This window comes from Neolamprologus brichardi, chromosome 17 (assembly GCF_056152115.1).
Source record: "Neolamprologus brichardi isolate AB-2024 chromosome 17, ASM5615211v1, whole genome shotgun sequence".
Classification (NCBI taxonomy): Eukaryota; Metazoa; Chordata; class Actinopteri; order Cichliformes; family Cichlidae; genus Neolamprologus; species Neolamprologus brichardi.
Genome location: NC_142120.1, coordinates 2,762,087 through 2,785,524, shown reverse-complemented (window position 1 = coordinate 2,785,524; position 23,438 = coordinate 2,762,087). Strand labels below are relative to the sequence as shown.

Genomic DNA, 23,438 nt, shown 5'->3' with positions numbered 1-23,438 from the left:
CCCAACTCTCCTTTGCTCCCCGTATTTCTCAAACTGAACTGCAGTGATCTTTCATCTAGAGGAAGTAGACCCATGCCAACAAAATGCCCTTGCCCAGCACAACAGAGCCACCAATCAACTCAATGTTGTGGTGAATGGTTCAAGATTTTCCACTATTTTCTGGGGGTCTGTCTGTAACTTCTCTGTGATCGTTGTCTCAAGTAATTACAGAGCGAAGAAAAATAACCCCATTTTTCTTATGGCTGTGTTTTCCACCGGTCTTGTTAACAGGACAAAGAAGGGATATCCAATCATTTATCCTCAAAAACAACACAAAGGGAGACCTTGGGAACAAAGACGATTTCCTACTGAATGGGGCATCCTGGTGATTTAGTGGATTAGTGAACTGGTCTGGGAATCCACTCTCATATCATTCACCCATGTTTGTCTTTGAAGTTTATGTATAGAGAAAGGTCGACATTAGCACGTTTAAGTCCTCATTCTATCAACCACAGGCAGGCCTGTGGGTTAGGCATGATGAGAGCAAGGACAGCCACAGTCCTGTCATTTTAATAATGATCTTTCAAGGTAAAGAGGCAAAGTAGCATGTCTTTGAATCTGACAATGTGTGAACAGAAACTAAATGAATCAAAGTGTCGCCAGGTTCCATGACGCACAACTGTGCTTAGATATGTTATCTGTAAACTTTCAGGAACTGTGGTGGTGGCACAGACTAATAGCAGTTCCCTAGAAATAGGTTTTCCCAGTAATTGTGATGTTTAAGATACTGGTAAGTCATTCAAGTTTCAGGGTGTATTGCTTTTATACCACAATCAGGAAGTGGCCCTTCTGACCCCCAAGTAATTTACTATAAAGACGACATTCCTTTCCCATAATGTAGCTGCATCTGTCTGTGTGATGAGCAGACTGAGTGAGTGGCCTCTGATGCTAATCTTCCTGCAGCCAGACACAAAAAAATGTCCAAATAAAACATGGTCGCAATAATGACTGCAATTTTCCAATCAAACAGAGTGAAGACAAACACCGAAATAACTTCAAATTCAAAAGCAGATTATCTTGGAGCTGATCCTAACACATCGCAACTCAGTCAAATAATATGCATAACTCTCAATATGAATAATATCTCAAATTAGCCATTTCATTAAGTCAAAAAAGAGAAATAAAAAAACATTACCACTGGATTCAGGACTATCCTGGGAAATCAAACCATTAATTTATTTGAACAAAATATAAATAAAGTCTCACTAGAGCAGCAAACAAAGTCCACTTTATGTAAACCCCATCAATGATTACCAGGGACATACAGTAAATACAGCTTGTTGCGTTTGGCCCAAATTTAGCATGAGAAGCTAAACCCCTCCAACGCTTTAAGTGGTTTATTTGAAATTCTGTTGTCACAACAAGTCCCTGTGGTAAACAGAAGCAAAACAAAGTGGAGATAGTGAGGGCGAATGGAATATTTGTGACAAAAATTGTAAGTCTTTTTCCAAGGAAATGACTCCACTTCCCAGCTGTGAAACAATGGTGTTGTTTCAGGGTGACAGTAGAGACACTCACTATTTGATTGACTCGCATTTACTGGTAGAGCTGGACTGCTCAGTATCCTGTCTGGTAATGTAAGGCACATGGGGACTGACAGAAACCAATCCACATCCAAAGATCTAAAACAGTCCAGCTTGCAATTAGAGCTCACCTCAATTCACGTATTTATGGAACATGACAAGCGCCCGGTTCTTCGGTTGTAGCCAAGTTCATCTAGAGCAGTGGTGTCCAACTCCGGGCCTCGAGGGCCGGTGTGCTGCAGGTTTAAATGTGTCCTTGATACATCACAGCAGATTTAAACGGCTAAATGACCTCCTCAACATGTCCTGAAGTTCTCCAGAGGCCCAGTAATGAGCTAATCATTTGATTCAGGTGTGTTGACCCAGGGTGAGATCTAAACCTGCAGGACACCGGCCCTCGAGGCCTGGAGTTGGCCAAGCCTGATCTAGAGAGATGCACACCTACAGACAGTTTAGGCTCATCAGTTAACTACATGAATGTCTCTGGACTGGAAGAGGAAGCTGAAGCACCCAGCTTCCAACTTCTTTGCTGTGAACAGACAGCTGTACTTCGTAGCTCTCCCCAAACCAAGCATTGCTAATTCGGCAAAGTTTTTCAGGTCTGTAACTCTGATATAAGTCAAAGTTTCAAGTGTAGTACTCTATTTGTACCAATGATTTAATAATCAAAACTAGTAATGAAACTGCTGAACAGCCGGATAGAAACTTTCTACCAGGTGAGAAGCACGTAACGAGACGTTTCACTTGTTGAGTTGTTGTAGCACACTCACTATCACAGCAGCTTCTCATTTACACTTTCAGCAACACTGTCGGTCACAGCTATGCATGTTCCAACATGCCCATGGTGGTGGGCAGGTGAAGTGCAGCATTTTTGTCATGAGCACCCTGCTGCTGCTGCTGTAAAGGTGAATATGGTTGAACTAAAACATTAATGCTGCAGGCTAGAATGGAACAAAGAGCTGAAACAGACTATAAAGTTTTGGATTATAATGCCTCATCGATCTCACCCTATTTTCACATTGTTGTTTAGCACTTATTTGTTACTTGGGTGTCAATCTCAAGACAGAACAGAGAGATTATTTATAATAAAACCACAAAGAAACCACAGTTAGTCTCAGGAGAAAAGATTCCGAAAAAGGCCCAGTTTGCATCGATTTTGGGATTTACAGTAAATGTTTGGATCAAAACTAAAAGTTCATTTCTTTTTCACTTTAATCTGTACGTGAAATTTTCTGTTATAAATAGAAAAGTAGCAAATAACAGAGAGCCAGAGTGTGTGACAGAAAGAAAAAAAGCATTCTTATACGTTAATGTGATCACTTCCTTCCTGTGAGTTATGGTAAGGGGAAACCGGTGACCATGTGTTTGTTGGGCTGTGAAAACAGTCATGCTATGGCAACACCTTTTGTTTCTCACACCGTATTTTTCAAGTCACTGAAAAAGGCTTTCATTATGTTTTTAAATTACCAGCACTACTAATGTTAACAGTCGTCAGCTCCAAAAAAGGCTTGCAAACGTTTGTGACTACAGGAGGGGAGAGAAGTGTGGGCCAGGCAGCATATCCTAAAAAATCCTTTCTGTCTAACCAGCTGGCTCAGGGTAACATGCCAGAGTTTTGCAATACCCCAGAAGAACTGATGGGCTGATTGAATGATCCCATCAGAGCAAGTAAAAATAGCAGCTAAGTTTCATGTTCCAGCGATCTCAGACAAATTTCCTTACATGAATCTGCAGCAGATAAACCTAAAAATAGGTTAATTACCCGAGCTAGCCAGGACATGCTAAAGCAGACAGTTCCCAACCCATAAGCTTATAAAATTCCTCAGGCACAAAGTGTTCGCCTTTAACAATCTCCAGATCATAAAAACAAACTATGCAAGGTCATTATCTCATGACCGCCAAAGAGCGAACTCGACACTCAGCTAAAGTTTGTTGATATGTCTGCGAAGGTTCTCAGTCATCCAGGTCATGGTAGTCTAAGGAGTTTGGAAAGAAAACCATCTGGACTTCTTTAGGTTTCTTGAAGACGTTTCATCTGCTTCTTCAGTTCTGGTGGAGAGTCCCAGATTTTAAGCCCTATGGGGGTGTCCCCAAGAGGTCATGGACCCCCTATCGCCTCAGTAAATCACAAGATAAGGTAGGGCTAGGTTTCACAATGGAGTCACCTGAAACCTTGGCTGATTGTGAACTACACCTGTTTTCACATCTTGGCTCGTGTGATTAGGTAGAGGATCAACAGGGGGTCCATGACCCTCTTGGGGGGACACTCCCACAGGGCTTAAATCTGGAACAATCCACCAATTGCTCTTTGAACTGAAGAAGCTTCTCGGATGAAACGTCTTCAAGAAACCTAAATTAGTCCAGATGCTTTTCTTTCCGAGCACCTTAGACTTTTATTGATATGCCACCTTCACCTACGATGTACAGGTATACACATCTCATTTTCAGTAAAAGAATAATAATAATAATAATACACATTCACACACTGGTGGAGGCAGCTACGGTTGTAGCCACAGCTGCCCTGGGGCAGACTGACAGAAGCGAGGCTGCCATATCGCGCCATCGGCCCCTCTGGCCAACACCAGTAGGCGGTAGGTGAAGTGTCTTGCCCAAGGACACAACAACCAGGACAGAGAGCCCGGGGATCGAACCGGTGACCTTCCGGTTACAGATGCGCTTCCCAACCCCCTGAGCCACCAAAAGGAAGCAGTCAGATGATACTCTGTCAGTATTTGGCAAAACATTCAAAGAGCAATTTAAAATGCTAAACACTGCAATTGTCCTTCTATTTGTTTGACTTATATTAGCTCCAAACTGTCTTCAACAGTGAGTCAACAGTGTCACAATAGCACAGACCTACTCTACCCCAATATGTGAATTATAAAAATTATAGTTTTTTTGTTTAAATCATCTGTTTATTTAAGGAGGACACTAAACTGGACTACATTTGTCTAGCCACAGATTGATAAGGCTTATACACGTCTATATTTTTCATGTAGTTGGACCGGTATCGCAGCAGATGGCCCCGCCCCTCCCTGAGCCTGGTTCTGTCCAAGGTTTCTTCCTGTTAAAAGGGAGTTTTTCCTTCCCACTGTCGCCAAAGTGCTGCTCATAGGGGGTCATATGACTGTTGGGTTTTTCTCTGTATGTATTATTGTAGGGTCTACCTTACAATATAAAGCGCCTTGAGGTGAATGTTGTTGTGATTTGGCGCTGTAGAAATAAAACTGAATTCATGTTTTATTCATTATCAGCAATCTTTACTGGCATTGCAAACTTCTTGGAGGGAACACGGGAGTCACAGTGCTTGAAATTCCCATGTGGTGTCCTGTAGCCCTGATGCACAGTTACATTTTAGGAGCTAGAAATAGAGCTTTTTAATATCACTTCTGTGTAAAACTGTGCTGGCACCAGCCCACATTGCATTTTTTCCCACTGACCCAAAACAAGCATTAGCAAAAGTATTTATATTAATTAACTTAGGTCAAATTTTATCAAAGCCCTCCTTATTACATCAAGAATCTAGACTCCCTGCAAAGCACCCAAACAAACAACAAGCACATCCAGAATTACAGCTATGAAACCACTTTATGGAAGAAAAATAAATCTATATAAAACCACGATGAGAATTAAAGAGTATCACGTGGCTAAGTAGAAAAGCAACAATGAAACTAGATACTAGAATCCAACTAGAAACAGGATTTATTATTAGAAACGAGGTCAGTAACGTAATCGTGATTTGCACCAAGTCATTATACATGCTCATTTAGGTACGGAGTCATGGAGCAGATGCTCTCGTTCCAAGTCCTTTTGCAACCTATATACGCTGGCCTTCCTGTCAGTGAGGCAGGCCAAAGGTGTGATGACGGCAGTGATGATAAAGAATCAGGAGCTAAAGGTGGTGTAATTGAAGTGTGATGTTATTTAGAGCAGAGAACCACTGAAGAAAAGACACGTCTGAACTACAAGAGAAATATATTTTTACATAACAGACTAAAAATCTGGACAAAGAGAAATAATAGTAAATGATCTGGTATTAACCCTTTAAGACCTACCATAGAACCAAGTCCGCCAGAGCTTATATTATATTTTTACATGCTGTGGAGCCATTTTTGGGAGCATTTCAAGTTGATATACATCAATACAACCATTATAGCCCAGATTTTAATAATATGTCTGCATTAAGTGCATAGTAATTACATAAATTGCAAAAAAGTGCAATAAACTACAAAAAAATTGAAAATCGTTTTTGTTTTTTTAACATATATTTCTAGTTAGAGAAATTTAAGAGGCTTATCCCTCAAACCTGTAAATACAAAAAAGTTGCACAAAATAGTTTCCCACCACAGGAAATTTATTTTGAGTGTCTTCATAGTTTTATTTTTGAAATACACCAATTTTTATATACTGCAGGAAAAACAAAAATAAATATTATAATGCAAATTTGCAAAAAAGCAGCATCTGCATCAAAATAAACTATTTCCAGCAGTGCAATATGAGTCCTAAGCATCCCAGAAACGACACAGAAAGTCATAAAGTCAAACATAACTTTTAAAAACACCAGTATAGACTCATGAGGCCTTGATGGTAAAAAAACCCTACATTTCCGGGAAATGACGTCACTTCTGGTTTTGGGCAGGTCATGGCAGACATGCGAAAGTTCGCACTGATGGACGTGGGAAGTGTTACGAACAGCTGATCGGATCGGCAAAGTGTGTTTCTGGAATATTATGTTTTTGTTGCTGCAAGTGGTTTTTATGCAGTTTTTGCAAAGCTATATGTGGAAGGAAACTGTGACCGAGGACAAGCTGATGGCATAAGATGTAAGTACAACTCCTCCGGTTTCATATGCAAAAAAAATTATTGCGCTATCTTACGTGGTTGCAGAGCTACCGGGATTTAAAAGTAGTTATGCAAAACAGAGCGTGCCCGCTCCGATCGGTTTTAAAGGGTTAATATAGTGTCTTTCTGCTCCTACCGGGCAGTCGAAACACTTCACGCTACATCCACGTTGTGCTGAAAGTTTTGTGTAAATGCATTTGTTATTTTTCTTTTGCATTTCTTGTTAATATCTTGGCTTCAATTGATGACTTATTCTGCTTGTTTTTCACGATTCCTTTTGTTTTGTTATAACTTGCAGATGCTTTCTGTCATATAATAAAGACTCCTCGTTGTTGATTAGTGTTTAGACCTCAGCTGGTATTTAAATTTCTCATTACAATTTTTCTCAAATTGCACTGAGGATGGCTTGTTATAAACCACATTTTGTTTAACACGTATCAATGCTGTATTCTATGCACTTTAAGTGCTTTTTACCCATCTCACACAGACTCACATGCTGATGGATGCATCAAGGGATTAATCGCTTAACTATGTTCCCCAAGGATGCTGGAGGGATTTCAAACCACCAACCTTCTGATATGTTCGTAGTTTCATTTTTCTTGCACCAAAGGACGAGGTTTATAGTAAAGTGCAAACTGCAACCAGTCCAGAAACAACTATCCTCTACTGCAGGGGTGTCCAACTCCAGGCCTCGAGGGCCGGTGTCCTGCAGGTTTTAGTTATCACCCTGGGTTAACACACCTGAATCACATGATTAGTTCATTACCAGGCCTCTGGAGAACTTCAAGACACGTTGAGGAGGTCATTTAGCCATTTAAATCAGCTGTGTTGGATCAAGGACACATCTAAAACTTGTAGGACTCCGGCCCTCGAGGCCCGGACTTGGCCACCCCTGCTCTACTGCTAACACAACGTTGACTGTATGCAAAGGCAACAAGATAACACAAAGCAGGTGAACCGAGAACGATAACAAGGCTGACTGTGTGCCGATGCCAGTCAAGAAGACAAAGCCTGATCTTTAGCAGGTGACAAAAACAGCGCTGAGCAGTCAGACTTGCAGCATTTTAGACCTCGGCTGTGTCATTATTAGGACAGGGTTTTATGCCAGCGTGTGGGCGGATCGTGGATTAAAATGAATTTTGTTAACTGGTGCGATGATAGATATCAGCCCATGTAGATTAACGTGAAAGTAATGTAACAAGAAGTGTTTCAAATTATTCAAATGACTTTGAATAGGAACAGGAAACCGAGGCTACAGTTTGGACGCACTCACCAAAACTGTACAACGGAACATTGGAAAGCGTTGCCCTGTGTGATGAGTCTGGATTTCTGGCAACTTCTGGATGCTGTAGGTTCACATTTGGCCAACATAACGTGAAAGCGTAGCTCCATCCTGCCTTGTATCAAAGCTTCAGGCTGGTGGCCGTCACATACACTTTGGGCCTACAGTACAACTACTTCTCTAAAATTAGAAATATCCTGTCTCAGAGTGACGCTGAAAAACTAGTTCATGCATTTATTACTTCCAGGCTGGACTACTGCAATTCATTATTATCAGGATGTCCAAAAAACTCACTGAAAAGCCTTCAGCTAATCCAAAATGCTGCAGCAAGAGTCCTGACAGGGACTAGAAAGAGAGAGCATATTTCTCCTGTTTTGGCTTCCCTTCATTGGCTTCCTGTTAAATCCAGAATTGAATTCAAAATCCTGCTCCTCACATACAAGGTCTTAAATAATCAGGCCCCATCTTATCTTAATGACCTTGTAGTACCATATCACCCTATTAGAGCACTTCGCTCCCACTCTGCAGGCCTACTTGTTGTTCCTAGAGTATTTAAAAGTAGAATGGGAGGCAGAGCCTTCAGTTTTCAGGCCCCTCTTCTGTGGAACCAGCTTCCAGTTTGGATTCAGGAGACAGACACTATCTCTACTTTTAAGATTAGGCTTAAAACTTTCCTTTTTGCTAAAGCATATAGTTAGGGCTGGACCAGGTGACCCTGAATCCTCCCTTAGTTATGCTGCAATAGACGTAGGCTGCCGGGGATTCCCATGATGCATTGAGTTTTTCCTTTCCAGTCACCTTTCTCACTCACTATGTGTTAACAGACCTCTCTGTATTGAATCATATCTGTTATTAACCTCTGTCTCTCTTCCACAGCATGTCTTTATCCTGTCTTCCTTCTCTCACCCCAACCGGTCGCAGCAGATGGCTCCGCCCCTCCCTGAGCCTGGTTCTGCCGGAGGTTTCATCCTGTTAAAAGGGAGTTTTTCCTTCCCACTGTCGCCAAAGTGCTTGTTCATAGGGGGTCATATGATTGTTGGGTTTTTCTCTGTATCTATGAAGCACCTTGAGGCGACTTTTGTTGTGATTTGGCGCTATATAAATAAAATTGAATTGAATTGAATTGAACCCCATTTTCTAATGACTACTTCTAGATGTTGTAAAGCACCATGTCACCTCAAAATGGTTTGTTGAACATGACAGTGAGTTTCCTGCGCTCAGATGGCCTCATCAGTCACCAGATCTCAATCCCATAGAGGACCTTTGGGATGTGCAGCTGACAAATCTCTAGAAACCACTTGATATAGTCTTGAATCTATGTCGGCAAGAATTAAGACAAAGACGATCCAACCCTGTACTAGTTGTAACAAATTAAGTAGCCAGTTAGAGTAAATTTCTTTAACTACAGATCAGAATAATGGCACGTACCAAAGCAAACACCTCAACACCATTGTCTTAATCTGCTCAGCCATCAGCTCTTATTGTCATCAGTAGGGATGGGTACCGCATAGCGTTTTTTTTAAAAGCCGAGAAATGCGCCGTATTTGATAGCTTGCTGCGAGACCTCACACCGAGCACATCTACTGCGGGTGTGGTGCCTGTTATCGGACCGGAGTTAGCAACATCCCCCAAAAACCCGAAGAGGCGAGTCCTGGCCCCTAGCCCTGCCAGTGTAGCAGAAATGATGAGGATGATGATGCAGCAGCAGCCGTTCTTCTCTGCGTGAGTAGCTTAATGTTGTTCGTGTGTAATTTACGTTGAGTAGGCTAACCACGTTATTACATTAATGCATGTAAGGTGAACTAGCAAACACCATCATAGCTACATGCGGCTGTCTTCTTGTTTGATGGCAGATACTCCCTTCACCCTGGCCAAAAAGGCTAAAATGACCAAAGAAAAAGTGGAAAACAGTTAAACATGAGAGGTTTTTGGACAAAGTTTGTGTTTTTTCCATTGATTAAGCACTGCTTCCAGCCAAGAGTGATGCCATATATGCCCTATAGCTGCAGAAAAGGCTAACATTGGACCAATTTTGTGTTCTCCATTCTTTAAGCACCGGCACCGTTTCAAAAGTACCGGTTTGGCACCGGTATCGGATAAAACCTAAACGATACCCATCCCTAGTCATCAGCCCTTTGATTACTTCAACTGACATTAGTCACCATCATCATCATCATCACACAAACTTTATTGCAGCAGCGGCTAAATTTTAGCTTTTACAAGTCACTCAGAAATCAAAGTTCTTAACCACGGCAGACTTGGGAGTCGTGAAGTGCGCTGCAAATAAAACTCTGGGAAACCACAAACTCTACAACACAGAGCTGCACTCCACCCATGGACAAGCAGCACAAAACACTGTAATTCAAAATCCTTTGCTGCAGAGAAAAATGGGTCAACGAAATAAAAAAGGAATCTGGCTTCAAATGCCTACAGCTGTTTAACACGCAACAAATATAAGATGAGGGTAAATGGTTCAATCACACATCTTTGACTCTGGTCACCGTCACACAAATGAGGCTTTGTCGTTGAGAACTTAAATGTGGTTTCAAAAGTCAGATCTTATTGTGACTGCATAAACAGCATGTTCCACAACAGTCAAAGCTTGAAACTGAAACTCCCATGGTCTGATGTATTTTCAGCCTGTATCGGTATAGGCTTAAAATAATAAAAAGAATTTTAAAAAAGGGATCCAGCACCTAAGAAAACATTCTGTTATAGATAAAAGGAGCTTTGCTCTTTGTTATTATGCCATAGGAATCCAGGTCACCGGCCAAATATTTGGTTAATCTTCTGCTCCAGCTGGTTATGCTACACACAGTCCCTGGGACATACAGTATATAGGTTAACTCAGCCACCACCACAGGGCAGCTGCATGCGTGTAACTACGTAATCCAAAGATCTACTAACAAAAGCACAAACACTCACAACACACAGAGCGACGTGAGGAAGCAGTCATAAGGCAATTACTCCCCAGTGCTCACATGTCTACCTGTCTAATGATTCAGTACAGTGCACCATTTGTGTACTTCTCCTTTCTTCACTGTAGTCCAGTACTTTCCACAGGAAACCCTCAGTCACAGAGGTGGAACCCACCCAACCAACGAGAGGTTGATGCCCGACGTCTCCAGACATCCACAATTACACACTACATTTCCCATTTCCCCTTCTATTTTTGCTTAAACGTCTACAGAAATAAACAGATTGTGATTCTTTTTATGCATACAAGAGAAAATTACTTCTCGAGTGTAATTCGGGATATTTTATTTAATTCGTTAAGGCCATCTAGGCTAATTTGGTTGGATTTAGTTGTTTCTCTTTTATCTGCGCGCTCTCTAAACACTGAAAACGTCCCACCGGCAGCCTGATCAGTCTCCTGCTAAGCCAAAATACCGACAGCCCTCTTGGGGCGAGACCCAGCCTAGTTTTCACACTGGTGTAGTTTCTCCCTGAAACAGCCTACATGACTGATGGATACACAACATGCTTTAAGCTTTTACTGTTCATCAAAGCAAATTCCTAACATAGTAATAACATTGTAATAAATGATTACATTTATAGAGCAAATACTAATGTAGCCATCCTTCATTACGCCCAATTTAAGCTTATAGACATGTTCTACAAAACAAATATAAGTACTATATTCAAATATTTGTTACATTTTGAATCAAATGAAAACTTTGTAACAAATATGCTGCAAGAAAGTAAATTGATACAAAATCACCTTCCTTTAACACTTTCTGTTCTAAAGTAACATATTTATCACTTGCCATGAATGACTGGTGATATAGACAGGTCTGTTGATAAGGGCTGGAACCAAACGCTGATACGGGCAGACAAAGTCAAATTTACCACCGTTGCTCTAGGCTACGAGGATCACAGACCCTTCAATGTCACAATATTTATTTATTTATTTTTCATTCTTTGGTTACGTTCCCGGGCTCAGCTGCTTATTATTATGCCCGATAGTCAAAACTGGACTATATTTACACCGTGGCTTAAAAAAAGCCCAGAAAGAAGTCTGGATAATAAACAAATTCATCGCAGCACTTCCAGACTGATTTGCATGGCAAAATACTCGACTATCTTTAAACACAGCACGCAGCCAGTTTGAATTTCTTTTTTTTTTCTCCACCCAAACATGTGACAGTGCAGTCGCTTTTGAAGCCAAGTATTAATGTAACGATAAGAAACACACGAGCGCTCACATGGGAGGGGCTAATGAATGAGAAAATGCGAGCGAGCCTGCTTGTGCTGCAAAGTGATAAACACACAGCAAAGGGAGGCATTCAGAGATTAGGAGTGAACACCCAAGAGGAGACTTTGTTACAGGAAATCGGAAAGTTAGTTTGACGGTTGGACAGAGTGAAAACACAGCATGACAACATGAATTGCGCATGGCCGTATGTGTAGCGTCTAACCTGTGAGTGTGGCCGTGGTTTGTAGCGTGGAGCTTCCTGATGACTTCCTCACTGAAGTCAAAATGAACCCTTCCTCTGGCACAGGGTGAACGCCGGTACATTTCCCCGACACACACATGAACTCATGCACACGCTATCTGACTCATACTATCACATATGTAGCTACGAGCACAACCTGCTGTTAGAAGCCTCAAAAACTCAGCACGCACACACTCAAAGCGCACAAATGTCTCATACACTGTAGCATTATTAAAACCTAAGCGGCGTGCACACACACCTCTCAGACACTCAGCGTTCAACAACAAATCTCACACACACCTTGTCACAAAAGCATGCGACTACAAAAGACTGACAACTGACATCCTCACGCGTTCACCACATTTCAACACACAACCAGCCAACCTGTACACAGATACATGACAGTGCATCGAAACGACTGTTTCCTATAAAGCTTCTGTTAAAACAAAAGTTACTCAGCACGTTATCCATCAGCCACTCTCTCCGAGGTACGAGACAAGCAGCAAGCACGTCTCCAGTCACCCTCTCGCCACACTTGATCTCATGTCACAACAGTGTAAGCAGCAGCCTGCACGTCACATCACTGAACTCTTTCAGCCCCCGATCACTGTCTGACTCTGTCACTGCCCCCTCTCTGCCGGACTCTCCTCGTCACAGACTATACTTCCTCCCCATGCTGTGTGTGTGTGTGTGTGAATCTGAGCGACTGTGTGTTTAACATGTGTGTGTATGGAGCTCTGTTCCCTTCGGTGCAGCCCAGCAGAGTAAGGAGGAGCATCAAAGTTGCGGACTGGAATAACTGGAGTGGAGTAATTATTCACAACCTTTGCCAGCTTTTTGTATCTACAGAAAACATCCAGAAGCACGAGAGCTCACACACCCAGCTACTCAAAGATAACTACATACAAACAAACTGTTTTTCTTGAAAAGCCTCTGAAATAACCGTCTGTACACAAAGGTTCGAGCTTTAGTTTCACTTATTTTAAAATATATAAAATAAGTTTGTGTATTTGGGTAAAAGTTTTAGGCTCAAAGATTTTATTGGTTCAGCATTCTTTCATTTTTATGGTATCTTGTAAACTGGCTGCACAGTTTTGAACGCACAGCGCAATAAAAGATTATTACACTTCCCTTTAACGACGTCTCTTCGGCATTTACGAGCAGAACATAAAGACTGGAGAACATCTTTGAGGACGAGTCAGCGATGGCGTCATAGAGTGAGGTAAAGCTATGCTTTTAAAATTACATTATAAAGACCTTTAAGCAACATATTTAAGCTCTTTTCAGCTTCGAGTCACTATTTGAAACCTGGTCCACCTTAACTGTCAGCGCATCTCTGTGTGAGAAAGAGGGGGCATCTGGCATCATTGCAGGGGGCCGCAGTCCCCGTTGACACTGTGCGCTATACTGATCGCTGAGCCCTCATTTCATGACAACTGATGACAGGCTTGCGATGGATAGCAGCACGTACAAAATGTGCAAAGTCATCAGAAAGAACGGTGAGTACTGGTTTTGTGTGTGTTTTGTAGAAAGGGAATAAACGTGAAGACTTAGCTTCATTTTGGGGAGTATCAGGTATCAGTCTTAGATTTTAGCCACGAGCTTCATTTGAAACTGCAGAAAAAGCTCATTTGTTCATGTAGACTCTGTAACACAGGTTTACATTTCACATCACATGTTTTGTGGCGTACATGTCGATAATCTGGTGTCTTGGCCTTTGTTAAGTCTAAGGAGCACTGGTGTATTTTACAAAGCCAGACTCTTCTTCTCTGCGTCCAATCTTAACGCTTACAAAGAACTGCTAGGATTTTATAGGTGGGAATCACCATACATCCCTTGATACAATGTTATCACAATACTTAACGCACGATACGATATTATTGCAATTTTTAAAAAATATTTTGCGATATTCAGATTCTGAAACTTTATCAATATTCATTTTCTCTAATATCAAAGTCTCACACTCAGTCTTTCTCTCATTTCAGTTTTATTGTTGACAAACTGAACGGTTTGTATTACAGTCTAGTCCAACTTAACTGAATCAACCATCTGGTACAATTATAGCTATTCTGAACTATGCAGTTTATGAAAACTATGCAGCTCCTTCAGCAACTGAAGGATTTGAAAGTAAATTAAAACAAAATATAATTTTACATTAAATAAAAAAGTTTTAAACTTAATTCAAATAAAACATGTCTTAAATTAAAATAAGTAAACTGTCATGTTTATTGCTGCCATAAAACAAGTGAAACACATTTGGACAGTGAAGGAATGTCAGGATTCTTGCTCAGAAAAAGGATCAACATGCTCTGAAGTCAGAGCACAAAAACCTTTTTTGTAACAAAATATCAATTTCTGCTGTCCCTGTATCCATACATTATTAGCAAACAAAATATCACCATACTACAAAGTATCAATTTTTCCCCCACCCCTATAGGATTTGCACTCCTCTCGATGGCTTCCCCACGACTTTTTTCTAAAATTGGTAAAACGTCTTTCTATTGGTCAGAGCGCATTAAAGCTGGATGGATTTGTCACCCGGGAGAGTTAAAAGCTCTCATATAGGCTAAAACTGCATGGATATGTCCTGCTACCCAAAGGCTGACCTGCTCTTTTTTTATTTCGACGTTCATTCAGGTTGATGTTTCCCTTTTTTGTAACTTTATAATCGTGCGACTTCTTGGTGAGTGAAAAAGAAACTTAATGTCAAGAGACTTCCTGGTTAAATAAAATTTAAATTACAAGGAAAAAACTAACAAATGCTACTTTTTAAACATATGTCTCTTGTTATGGTTTCACGAAAAACCCCCAACACACCAACACACACACACACACACACTATGAGTTTCGGTTCTTCTTATGAAACTCAGGAAAATCTCGCTGAATGACAGCTGGAGGAGTTTCTAATAAGCCCTGTCATGACGGGACACGTAAGCTCGTTTGTCATTTTGCTGAATATGATTCACGGCCATGACACATAATCGAGGCACTTAGAAAAACACACGAGGGGAGGAGCAGGATCACAGAGACCAAAACTGAATTGGTGCTACGCTACGTTCCCACACTGCAGCTCGCCCCGGCGCTTCTCAATAAACACAAAGACGGAAGAAGCGGGACATGTGCACAGCCGGCGGGCTGCGTGTATCCTGCACAACAAAAGCAACAGCATTCCTCTGGAGGTAACTATGGGAGAAAAACACACAGAGTCAACGTTAGCAGCCGGACATGAAAACAAGCCGCTGGAAGTGGATCGTGTATGTTTTTTTTATTTTTTTATTCATATAAGAAAACTGAGATATAAGTGTCTATTGGTGCTCACTGAAAGACCTGAATATTGCTCATTCAGAGAGAAACTCACCCTATTCATGTGGTCTTACATAATTCAGTGACATCACACGGTCAAATCCTTCTAAAATTAGAGACTCCCCTGCCTTCAGCTTATGACGTCAGCTGTTCAACTCAACTATAACTGAACCTGAAATCGAATTTAAAAAATTTAAATAAATAAATCATTCATAAGTGCATGAATGCAGCTTCTGAGCACCTCTGAGCAGGTTTGCTGCTTACTTCTACATCCAGGGCTTTGGTGGAAGACACTGAACATATAAACACCAGCAAGTCAGCATGTCTCACTTTACACTAGAGGTGGGAATCACCATACATCCCACGATAGGATATTATTGCAATTTTTTAAAATATTTTGTGATATTCAGATTCTGTACATAAAGGTAAACTTTATCAATATTCATTTTCTCTAATATCAAAGTCTCACACTCAGTCTTTCTCTCATTTCAGTTTTATTGTTGACAAACTGAACGGTTTGTATTACAGTCTAGTCCAACTTAACTGAATCAACCATCTGGTACAATTATAGCTATTCTGAACTATGCAGTTTATGAAAACTATGCAGCCCCTTCAGCAACTGAAGAATTTGAAAGTAAATTAAAACAAAATAGAATTTTACATTAAATAAAAAAGTTTTAAACTTAATTAAAATAAAACATGTCTTAAATTAAAATAAGTAAACTGTCATGTTTATTGCTGCCAAAAAAAAGTTAAACACATTTGGACAGTGAAGGAATGTCAGGATTCTTGCTCAGAAACAGGATCAACATGCTCTGAAGTCAGAGCACAAAAACCTTTTTGTAACAAAGTATCCATTTCTGCTGTCCCTGTATCGATACATTATTAGCAAACAAAATATCACCATGCTACAAAGTATCGATTTTTTTCCCCCACCCCTACTTTACACCTGGTTAGGAAGCTTCCTGTAGTGAAAACACAAGTGACCAGCTCAGTGTCTTGGCAAAAAAAACAGGGATCGTGTTCAGAAGCTACGGCTCTGCTTTGTTTCCTTTGTCAATCCTTTAAAATGAGTCAGAAAAAAAAACCATTAGGCCATAACACAGTCTCATTATCATACCAAAGTCTTGGCAACACAACACATACCACTAATTCTTCACCACAGGTCTAATTATAGTGCATCAGGAAGCACTATTGTAAAACCTGTTGATAAACTGCATACCAGATGTTTCCTTACCTGTTCTGTGACTCTCACTGCATTTTAAAATACATGATTTCGTTTTCTAGAACTAACATCATGCAGGAACCTTCTGTGAACACAAGAGGGCGCCATTTAGCTTCACAGAAACAGGTTCCTGTGGCCACGTTTACATCCATGAGATGGCAGTATGATATCTGCATTATGGCTCTAGATAAGCCATGCAACATATTTTTACATGGTTTGGCATGTGCTACCAGATGCCCTATGGAGAGCGTGTGAAGACGGTTCCATAAAATATTAATTTTTTGACTTAAAAACAGCGCTTATTGTGGTTCTGAGCAGGCGATACTGTGACTAACAGGCAACCTTCAGCCATAATTATGAATGCGGTGTGCTCTGAATGTCAAAGGGAAGAAATCAATACGCGTGTGCAAATCCTTACAGAAATCTGTTAATGAAGGTGCAGAGATCGTGCACATTTGGATTTTGGAAAAGTTCCATGAAAAAAAAACACATTTTTCCCATCAAATGCAGAGAGCCAGAATTTAAAACTGAGCAGGCTCTCATTTGACAGCTTAAAAAGTAGCCTGTCAAAACCTTATGTTTTGAATCCATATCACTTTGGATATGAGGGGAAAAAAAAGAAAGAAAAAGTTTTAACAAAATGTCTTTTATCTCTGGGAACAACAAAGAAAAGCTGCAAATAGAATCACAGACGTATCTGACAGGCATCACCTTTGACATGAAAGCTATCGTGCTAATACAAACACTCCCAATCGTATTAAATCGGGATCAGAGAACAGACACGATCCCTGAAAGCACTTTAAAAATAAACTCTGAGAAAAGATGAAGAAACTCAGGACTTAATAGGACTGAGACGAAGACAAAGACGGACGAAGAAAAGAGCAGGAGTCATTTCCAGGGTAGAAAAATTTGATCTGCAGGGCAATGAATAAAATGTTATCTCGCAAGGTTTCTGCACCGAATAGACTTCTTGTGCGCTGACAATATTACGACCGTCTTCAATGAGTACACTGTTTCAGTAAAAGTGGGGGAAAGTGCACTCCGGTTTCTGTCATGTGAATTCCCTGTGATCATAACCCACGTCGGACTCGTCGTAGCACGAGCGAGCCACAGGATGTGGAGGTCTGGCTCTCTCCTCTGTCTGCAAACATGGGTAACAAGCTCGGGGAGAGTTTCATTTCTTGGACGGTGGTCATTAAGAAACATTCACACTTGGTGTTTATTCCAAATTTGACCCATTTCACTGAGGGATTAAAACAGAGTCACTTTTTTTCAAGCAGCATCGAGTCTTAAAGTATTTATTCAAGACTCTAAAACAGAGAAAAACCCCAGTAGGATAAAAGTCATTTATTCCCTTATTTTATCTTACTTACGTAAAATACATAAAATTAATACTATGTATTAGGGCTGCCACGATTAGTCGACTAGTCACGATTAGTCGACTATTAAAATCGTCGACGACTGATTTAATAGTCGACGCGTCGTTTGAAGCTTTGTAAGATCCCAAAAGACGCAGGAATAAGTAGTAGGATTTAAGAGTGTAATAACGGACTGAAACAGAAGATGGCAGCACTGCATGTACAAGGATGCCAGCTGCCGTTAAACCCCGAAGAAGAAGTAGCTGTGTCCCAGAATTCATAGCGCAGCCCAGCTCAGTTGTCAACAATGGCGGCAGCTAGTTAGTTTTAATATTACTCTTATTATTCTTTCTGGGTCACAAAATAAACGTTTAACATATTTTCAGGCGAGAATGTAGCTGTGTAAACCTCAAATATCTGCTCAGTTTATCAAGACACCACATATTTTCAAAAGTGCTCCGACGTTTTCGGAGACGTCTGTTACCCACTAGCTCGATAGCTAGCCGGGGGCTAGGCTCACTAGAGCTGTGAGAACACCGGACTCCCGGCTAATCGTTTTCAAACCCACCGCCGTCTTTCACTACTCAGATTAAACATGATATATAAGTCACTTAGATAACTTAAAATGTTATTGTTTGGCTTTTTTCAGTATTTTATTTGTTCCTGAGTAAATCGGTTTGTCTGAGATTAAAGTTATAGTTTTTACACAGCTGAATAAACATCAAGCAGACAGCTGATCATCAGAAGTGTGAGATGCTCGAGAATTTACTCTGGTGTCCTGTTATATTTTAGATAGCAAGGAGTTTATTAAACTTCACTGAAACAATCTGCAAATTTCATTAAAATTTAATAAACTATCATCTTGTCTTTATTTTTAGTTAGCACATACCTTAAACACTTACAGCTGTAAGCTAATGATAGTTATATAAGAGCAGATGCTGCTGGTGCAATAAGCTGTATGTTTTACGTCCAATGGATGATGATCTGATTAGTCGACTAATCGCTAAAATAATCGGTGACTAGTCGACTATCAAAATAATCGTTTGTGGCAGCCCTACTTTGTATTTAATCAGTATTATTCATGGCTCTCTTCCACGGCGTGCATTTGTCCTGCCTTCCTCTCTCGCCACCAACCGTTTGCAGCAGATGGCCCCGCCCCTCCCCGAGCCTGGTCCTTCGGGAGGTTTCTTCCTGTTAAAAGAGAGTTTTTCCTTTCCACTGTTGCCAAAGTGCTTCCTCACAGGGAGTCCTCTGATCGTTGAGGTTTTCTCTGTATTATTGCAGGGCCTCGAGCTGCTGCTGCTGTGATTTGATGCTATATAAATAAAACACCTGTAAGAATGTCTTTTTCAGACCTGTGGAAAACCTTGAAACTGTGATGAACTAAGATAAACTATCAGTACTGTAAATTGTTAATGAGGTTATAAGCTTAACACACTGTAGGATCGCACGTGCGCTGCTTTGAACAGTCGTCCTTTAATTGGTCGCTTCTTGAGTTCAAAGGTCAACATCTGCCAATCAAGTGCATTAAGTGATAAAACAGCACAGATTAGTCTGTTTGATAACAACTGCGTCTGGTTAAGAGTCGCCGGGCGCCCCGCTTTTAAACACATGCGACCTTTCACATGTACCTCACGCAGAGAGGACACTTTAGCAGCGTAGTGGGACTTTAGGATTACTGCTCCTCACCTACTTCACAGGTAAGGCAGGTATTGATTTTTCACGGAAAGCTCGCCTTGACGTGTGAACAGAGGGGGGCGCAAACCCGCCCCACCACCACACGGCTCTGAGGTCACTCTGAATGCTTCATTCATCTACTGACACGTCACTTACAGCTTCCAGCAGCATCCGTCCAAAAGACCAGAGAAGCAAAGAGGCAGATACGGTCAGACAGGAGATAATGAATCCTTCCCGTCTACAAGCTGACACGTTCGATTGCCAGATAGAGGGAGAATTTAAAGCTCCGCCCTGCTCGCTTTACCACAACATAGCGTTCTGAACCCCCCCCCACCCCCACCTCGCTCTCTGTATAAATCTAATTCCCAGCTCTGAAAAGAGGCCACTGCAGTCATTCCCCCTGTGATTAACCTAATCCGTTGGCAGAGTGGTTGTCCTCTCACTGACACCACCATTACGTATTTGACGTAGACTGCATTCACGCCACGATAACCAGCGAGCGCACTCTGAAAACGTGTGAATTTCAAGCAGCACGGAGCACAAATGTCACTGAAAGGAGCTCAGAGACCTGCAGCGTAGCAAAGCTTCACTATAAAGCACTGCGAGCTGTTTCTGAGCTTTCAGCTACACTCTCTGGCCACTTTATTAGGTATATCTGCTCATTAACACGAATATCTGATTTTCCATCAGACGGAAATTTCAAGCGGAGCGTGATCTGCTGGGATTTTCCCACGCAACCATCTCTTCAGAAAAAGAGAAACTATCCTAGTTTCAGGGAGAACAAACGTCACTGATGCCAGAGTTCAGAGGAGGACGGACAGACTGCTTTGAGCTGACGGGAAGGCAACAGTAGCTCAACCACTCGCTACAAACAAGATTTCTCAGCAGAAGACCCCCCCGGGTGCCGCTCCTGTCAGCTAAGAACAGGAAACTGAGACTACACTTCAAACAGTCACCAAATTTGGACATTACAAGATTGGAAAACATCGTCTGGTCTGATGAGTCTCGATCTCTGCCGTGACATTTGGATGTAAACAGCGATGGTTCAGGCTGTTGTCGGTGACGTAACAGCGTGGGGGATAGATTTTTGGCACACCGTCTGCCATTTTTACCCAATGAGCATCATTTTGATCATACCTAAGGATTGTTCATCCCTTTGTGAACACAGTGTTCCCGTCTTCTAACGGCTGCTCCCAGCAGGATAACACTGCATGCATGAAGCTCGAATCATTTCAAACTGGTTTTCTGAACATGAGGGTGAGTTCACCTCATTCACTGGTGTGTTCCCAATCACCAGACCTCCATCAGAGCACCCTTTGGCCATCTCCCTTTCGCTGATGAGGAACTTTTGTTGTCCAAAGTAATTACCCCCAAGAACATGTTAACTTTTATTAACACTATCAATCCCAAGTTACACTTTTTCACTCTGTAAAGCAGGAGTGTCCAACTCCAGGCCTCGAGGGCCGGTGTCCTGCAGGTTTTATTAAGTTGTGTCCTTGATCCATCACAGCTGATTTAAATGCTAAATGACCTCCTCAGCATTTCTTGAAGTTCTCCAGAAGCCTGGTAATGAACTAATCATCTGATTCAGGTGTGTTGACCCAGGGTGAGATCTAAAACCTGCAGGACACCGGCCCTCGAGGCCTGGAGTTCGGCACCCCTGCTGTAAAGTAACAGTTAGTAACAAAGTAACATCCGTACAAACTAGGGACGCACCGATACCGATACTGGTATCGGTATCGGGGCCGATACTATAAAATGTGTGTGTACTCATACTCGTAAAAGTTAACCGATACCATGAACCGATACCAACTTATTTCATTAATCAGAGGGTGGCATGTCATTTTTGTTGTAGTTTTTTAGATTGGCCACTAGGGGGACATCCCGCGCTAAACAGGCACAGGGTTAGACGAGTGAGACTGGCAGCTCCAGATAAAAAAGAGAAACTGGAGGCTGCTGTAGCTAGGCTAAACAAAATGTCAGCAGTGTGGAACAGCCAACTTTAACTCAGGTTTTGGAAAAGCGAAGAAAAATGTCAAGAGAAAATCCACGAGCAGTTAAAATAACAGAGGCTCGACTCATTTTATCGCTCTGGATGACCAGCCAATGCCAGTCGTGGAAAATCAGGGAGATAATGGTGCCAAAACTTTCTGAAGAGGTAAAGACAAGCAGTGTGTGCGCGATGTCAGTCCTCGGTTTAACGGTACAGTGGACTGATGATCCACAGGCAGATGAGGAGTTTGTTCGTCAATGCCAAATACTTTCGTTATTTTGTTTGTTTGTTTACAATATGGACACTGCAACAATTTAAAAGTTTATTTTATTCTCAAACCTAATTTGTATTTATTTTATTCCAAACAAAAGTTTTTATTTATTATTCTGAAAGCTCGAGACAGTGCCAATAGTTCAGTGATATTAAATTACAATGTGGAGACTGGAATAATTTAACAGAAGTGCTTATTTTTCACTTGAAATTTTGTGGTCATTTTTATTAAGATTTTATTTTGTATCGGCAGAGAATAAAATAAAACCTGTCTTCCAATTCAATGTATTTGTGTGTGTGTGTGGTAAAAGTATCGGTTTTTGTACTCTGTATCGGCAAGTACTCAGATCCAAGTATCGGTATCGTATCGGTTTGAAATAATTAGTATCGTTGCATCCCTAGTACAAACTATTGTTTGTGAGATGAACTGCTTCACCTGTTTTTTCTCTACTCCTCTGTACGCAGGTCGCTTGTGGAAACCTAACTTTGTTTACTACTTCTGCATGATTTCATTACTTTAATGAGAAATCGATTGTTTCTTCCTACAAACTTGCTCAACGGTGGCGAGTGTGTTTTCATGTGATATTTCATGCTTTGTTGTGTCGATATCTGACGGTCATGCTACCTCGGCGACGATGATATCACATCACGCACGTGACAGGCAGCCGTGCTTATCACAATAAAATACTATTCACAGACACAAAGGAGTTCACCTCCCTCAGTGCTCAAACTGAATTATTCAGAAAGCTGCAAAGGAAACCTTCACATACATCGCAGCTATTTCTCAAACACACGAAACGTATTAATTACAGTTAATTGTAGTCGACTTTTTTCCTTGGAAGTCGTGTGTTTGAGAAGCTTCTCTGTGTGTGAGAATATTTAAAGCTAAGGACGTGGTGGTTTTGTGTTTAGGATTAGAGAGCTTGAACTTCACTAACAAACCTCACATATGTTCTTCTATCGTTTGCTTTTTGCTTTTCATGCAGTCCATCTCCAGCTGTCTACAGGCGACCGAATCCGTAGGAGTGATGATCCGCAGAGTGGTTCAAAACAATGATTCACTTCAGGTTCACGGATCAAGGAGAATAAATGAGGTAATGTTCGCTAAATCTCTCGAACAGGAGCTGCTGCACACACTTCACCTGCACAGAACATGCGTAAGAGCTTCGCTTTAAACTCGCACATAAGCTACGTTGCCATCGGAATAGTAATATGTCAGTTATTTGGCGGTTTTCGGCTAACTAACCCTGCTGTGGGCGAAAATGATCGCACTTAAGTTACTGCTGGATAAGAATTGCAAAAATCCCCAGAGAGAAACCGCTCGTCTTGCTCATCGCATTTCAACGAGACAAGCTGCACAAGCAGAACCTCATTAAGCGTCGGGTTTGGGCTAGTTTACGGTATATTTAGAGCAGCGGATCGCTCTTTAAATGTGCCGTTTAGCTCCCTGTTAAGGACTGCAAAGACTCTACGGAGGATAAACACAGAGG

At 41.3% G+C, this 23,438-nt stretch overlaps 1 protein-coding gene across 4 annotated transcripts in view; it reads right to left on the bottom strand.

Moving 5' to 3' along the window:
• Positions 1-23,438, bottom strand: part of pde4ba (phosphodiesterase 4B, cAMP-specific a) — a 220,286-nt gene that overhangs the window by 72,522 nt on the left and 124,326 nt on the right. The window contains exon 1 of one of the 4 annotated variants that reach the window (XM_087830360.1): positions 12,105-12,795. The exons of the other annotated variants lie outside the window; for them this stretch is intronic. Within the exon in view, the coding sequence (XP_087686486.1) occupies positions 12,105-12,205 (101 nt within the window). The 5' untranslated portion in view covers positions 12,206-12,795. Of the gene's footprint in view, positions 1-12,104; positions 12,796-23,438 lie in introns of those variants that run through there. 4 annotated transcript variants of the gene reach the window in all.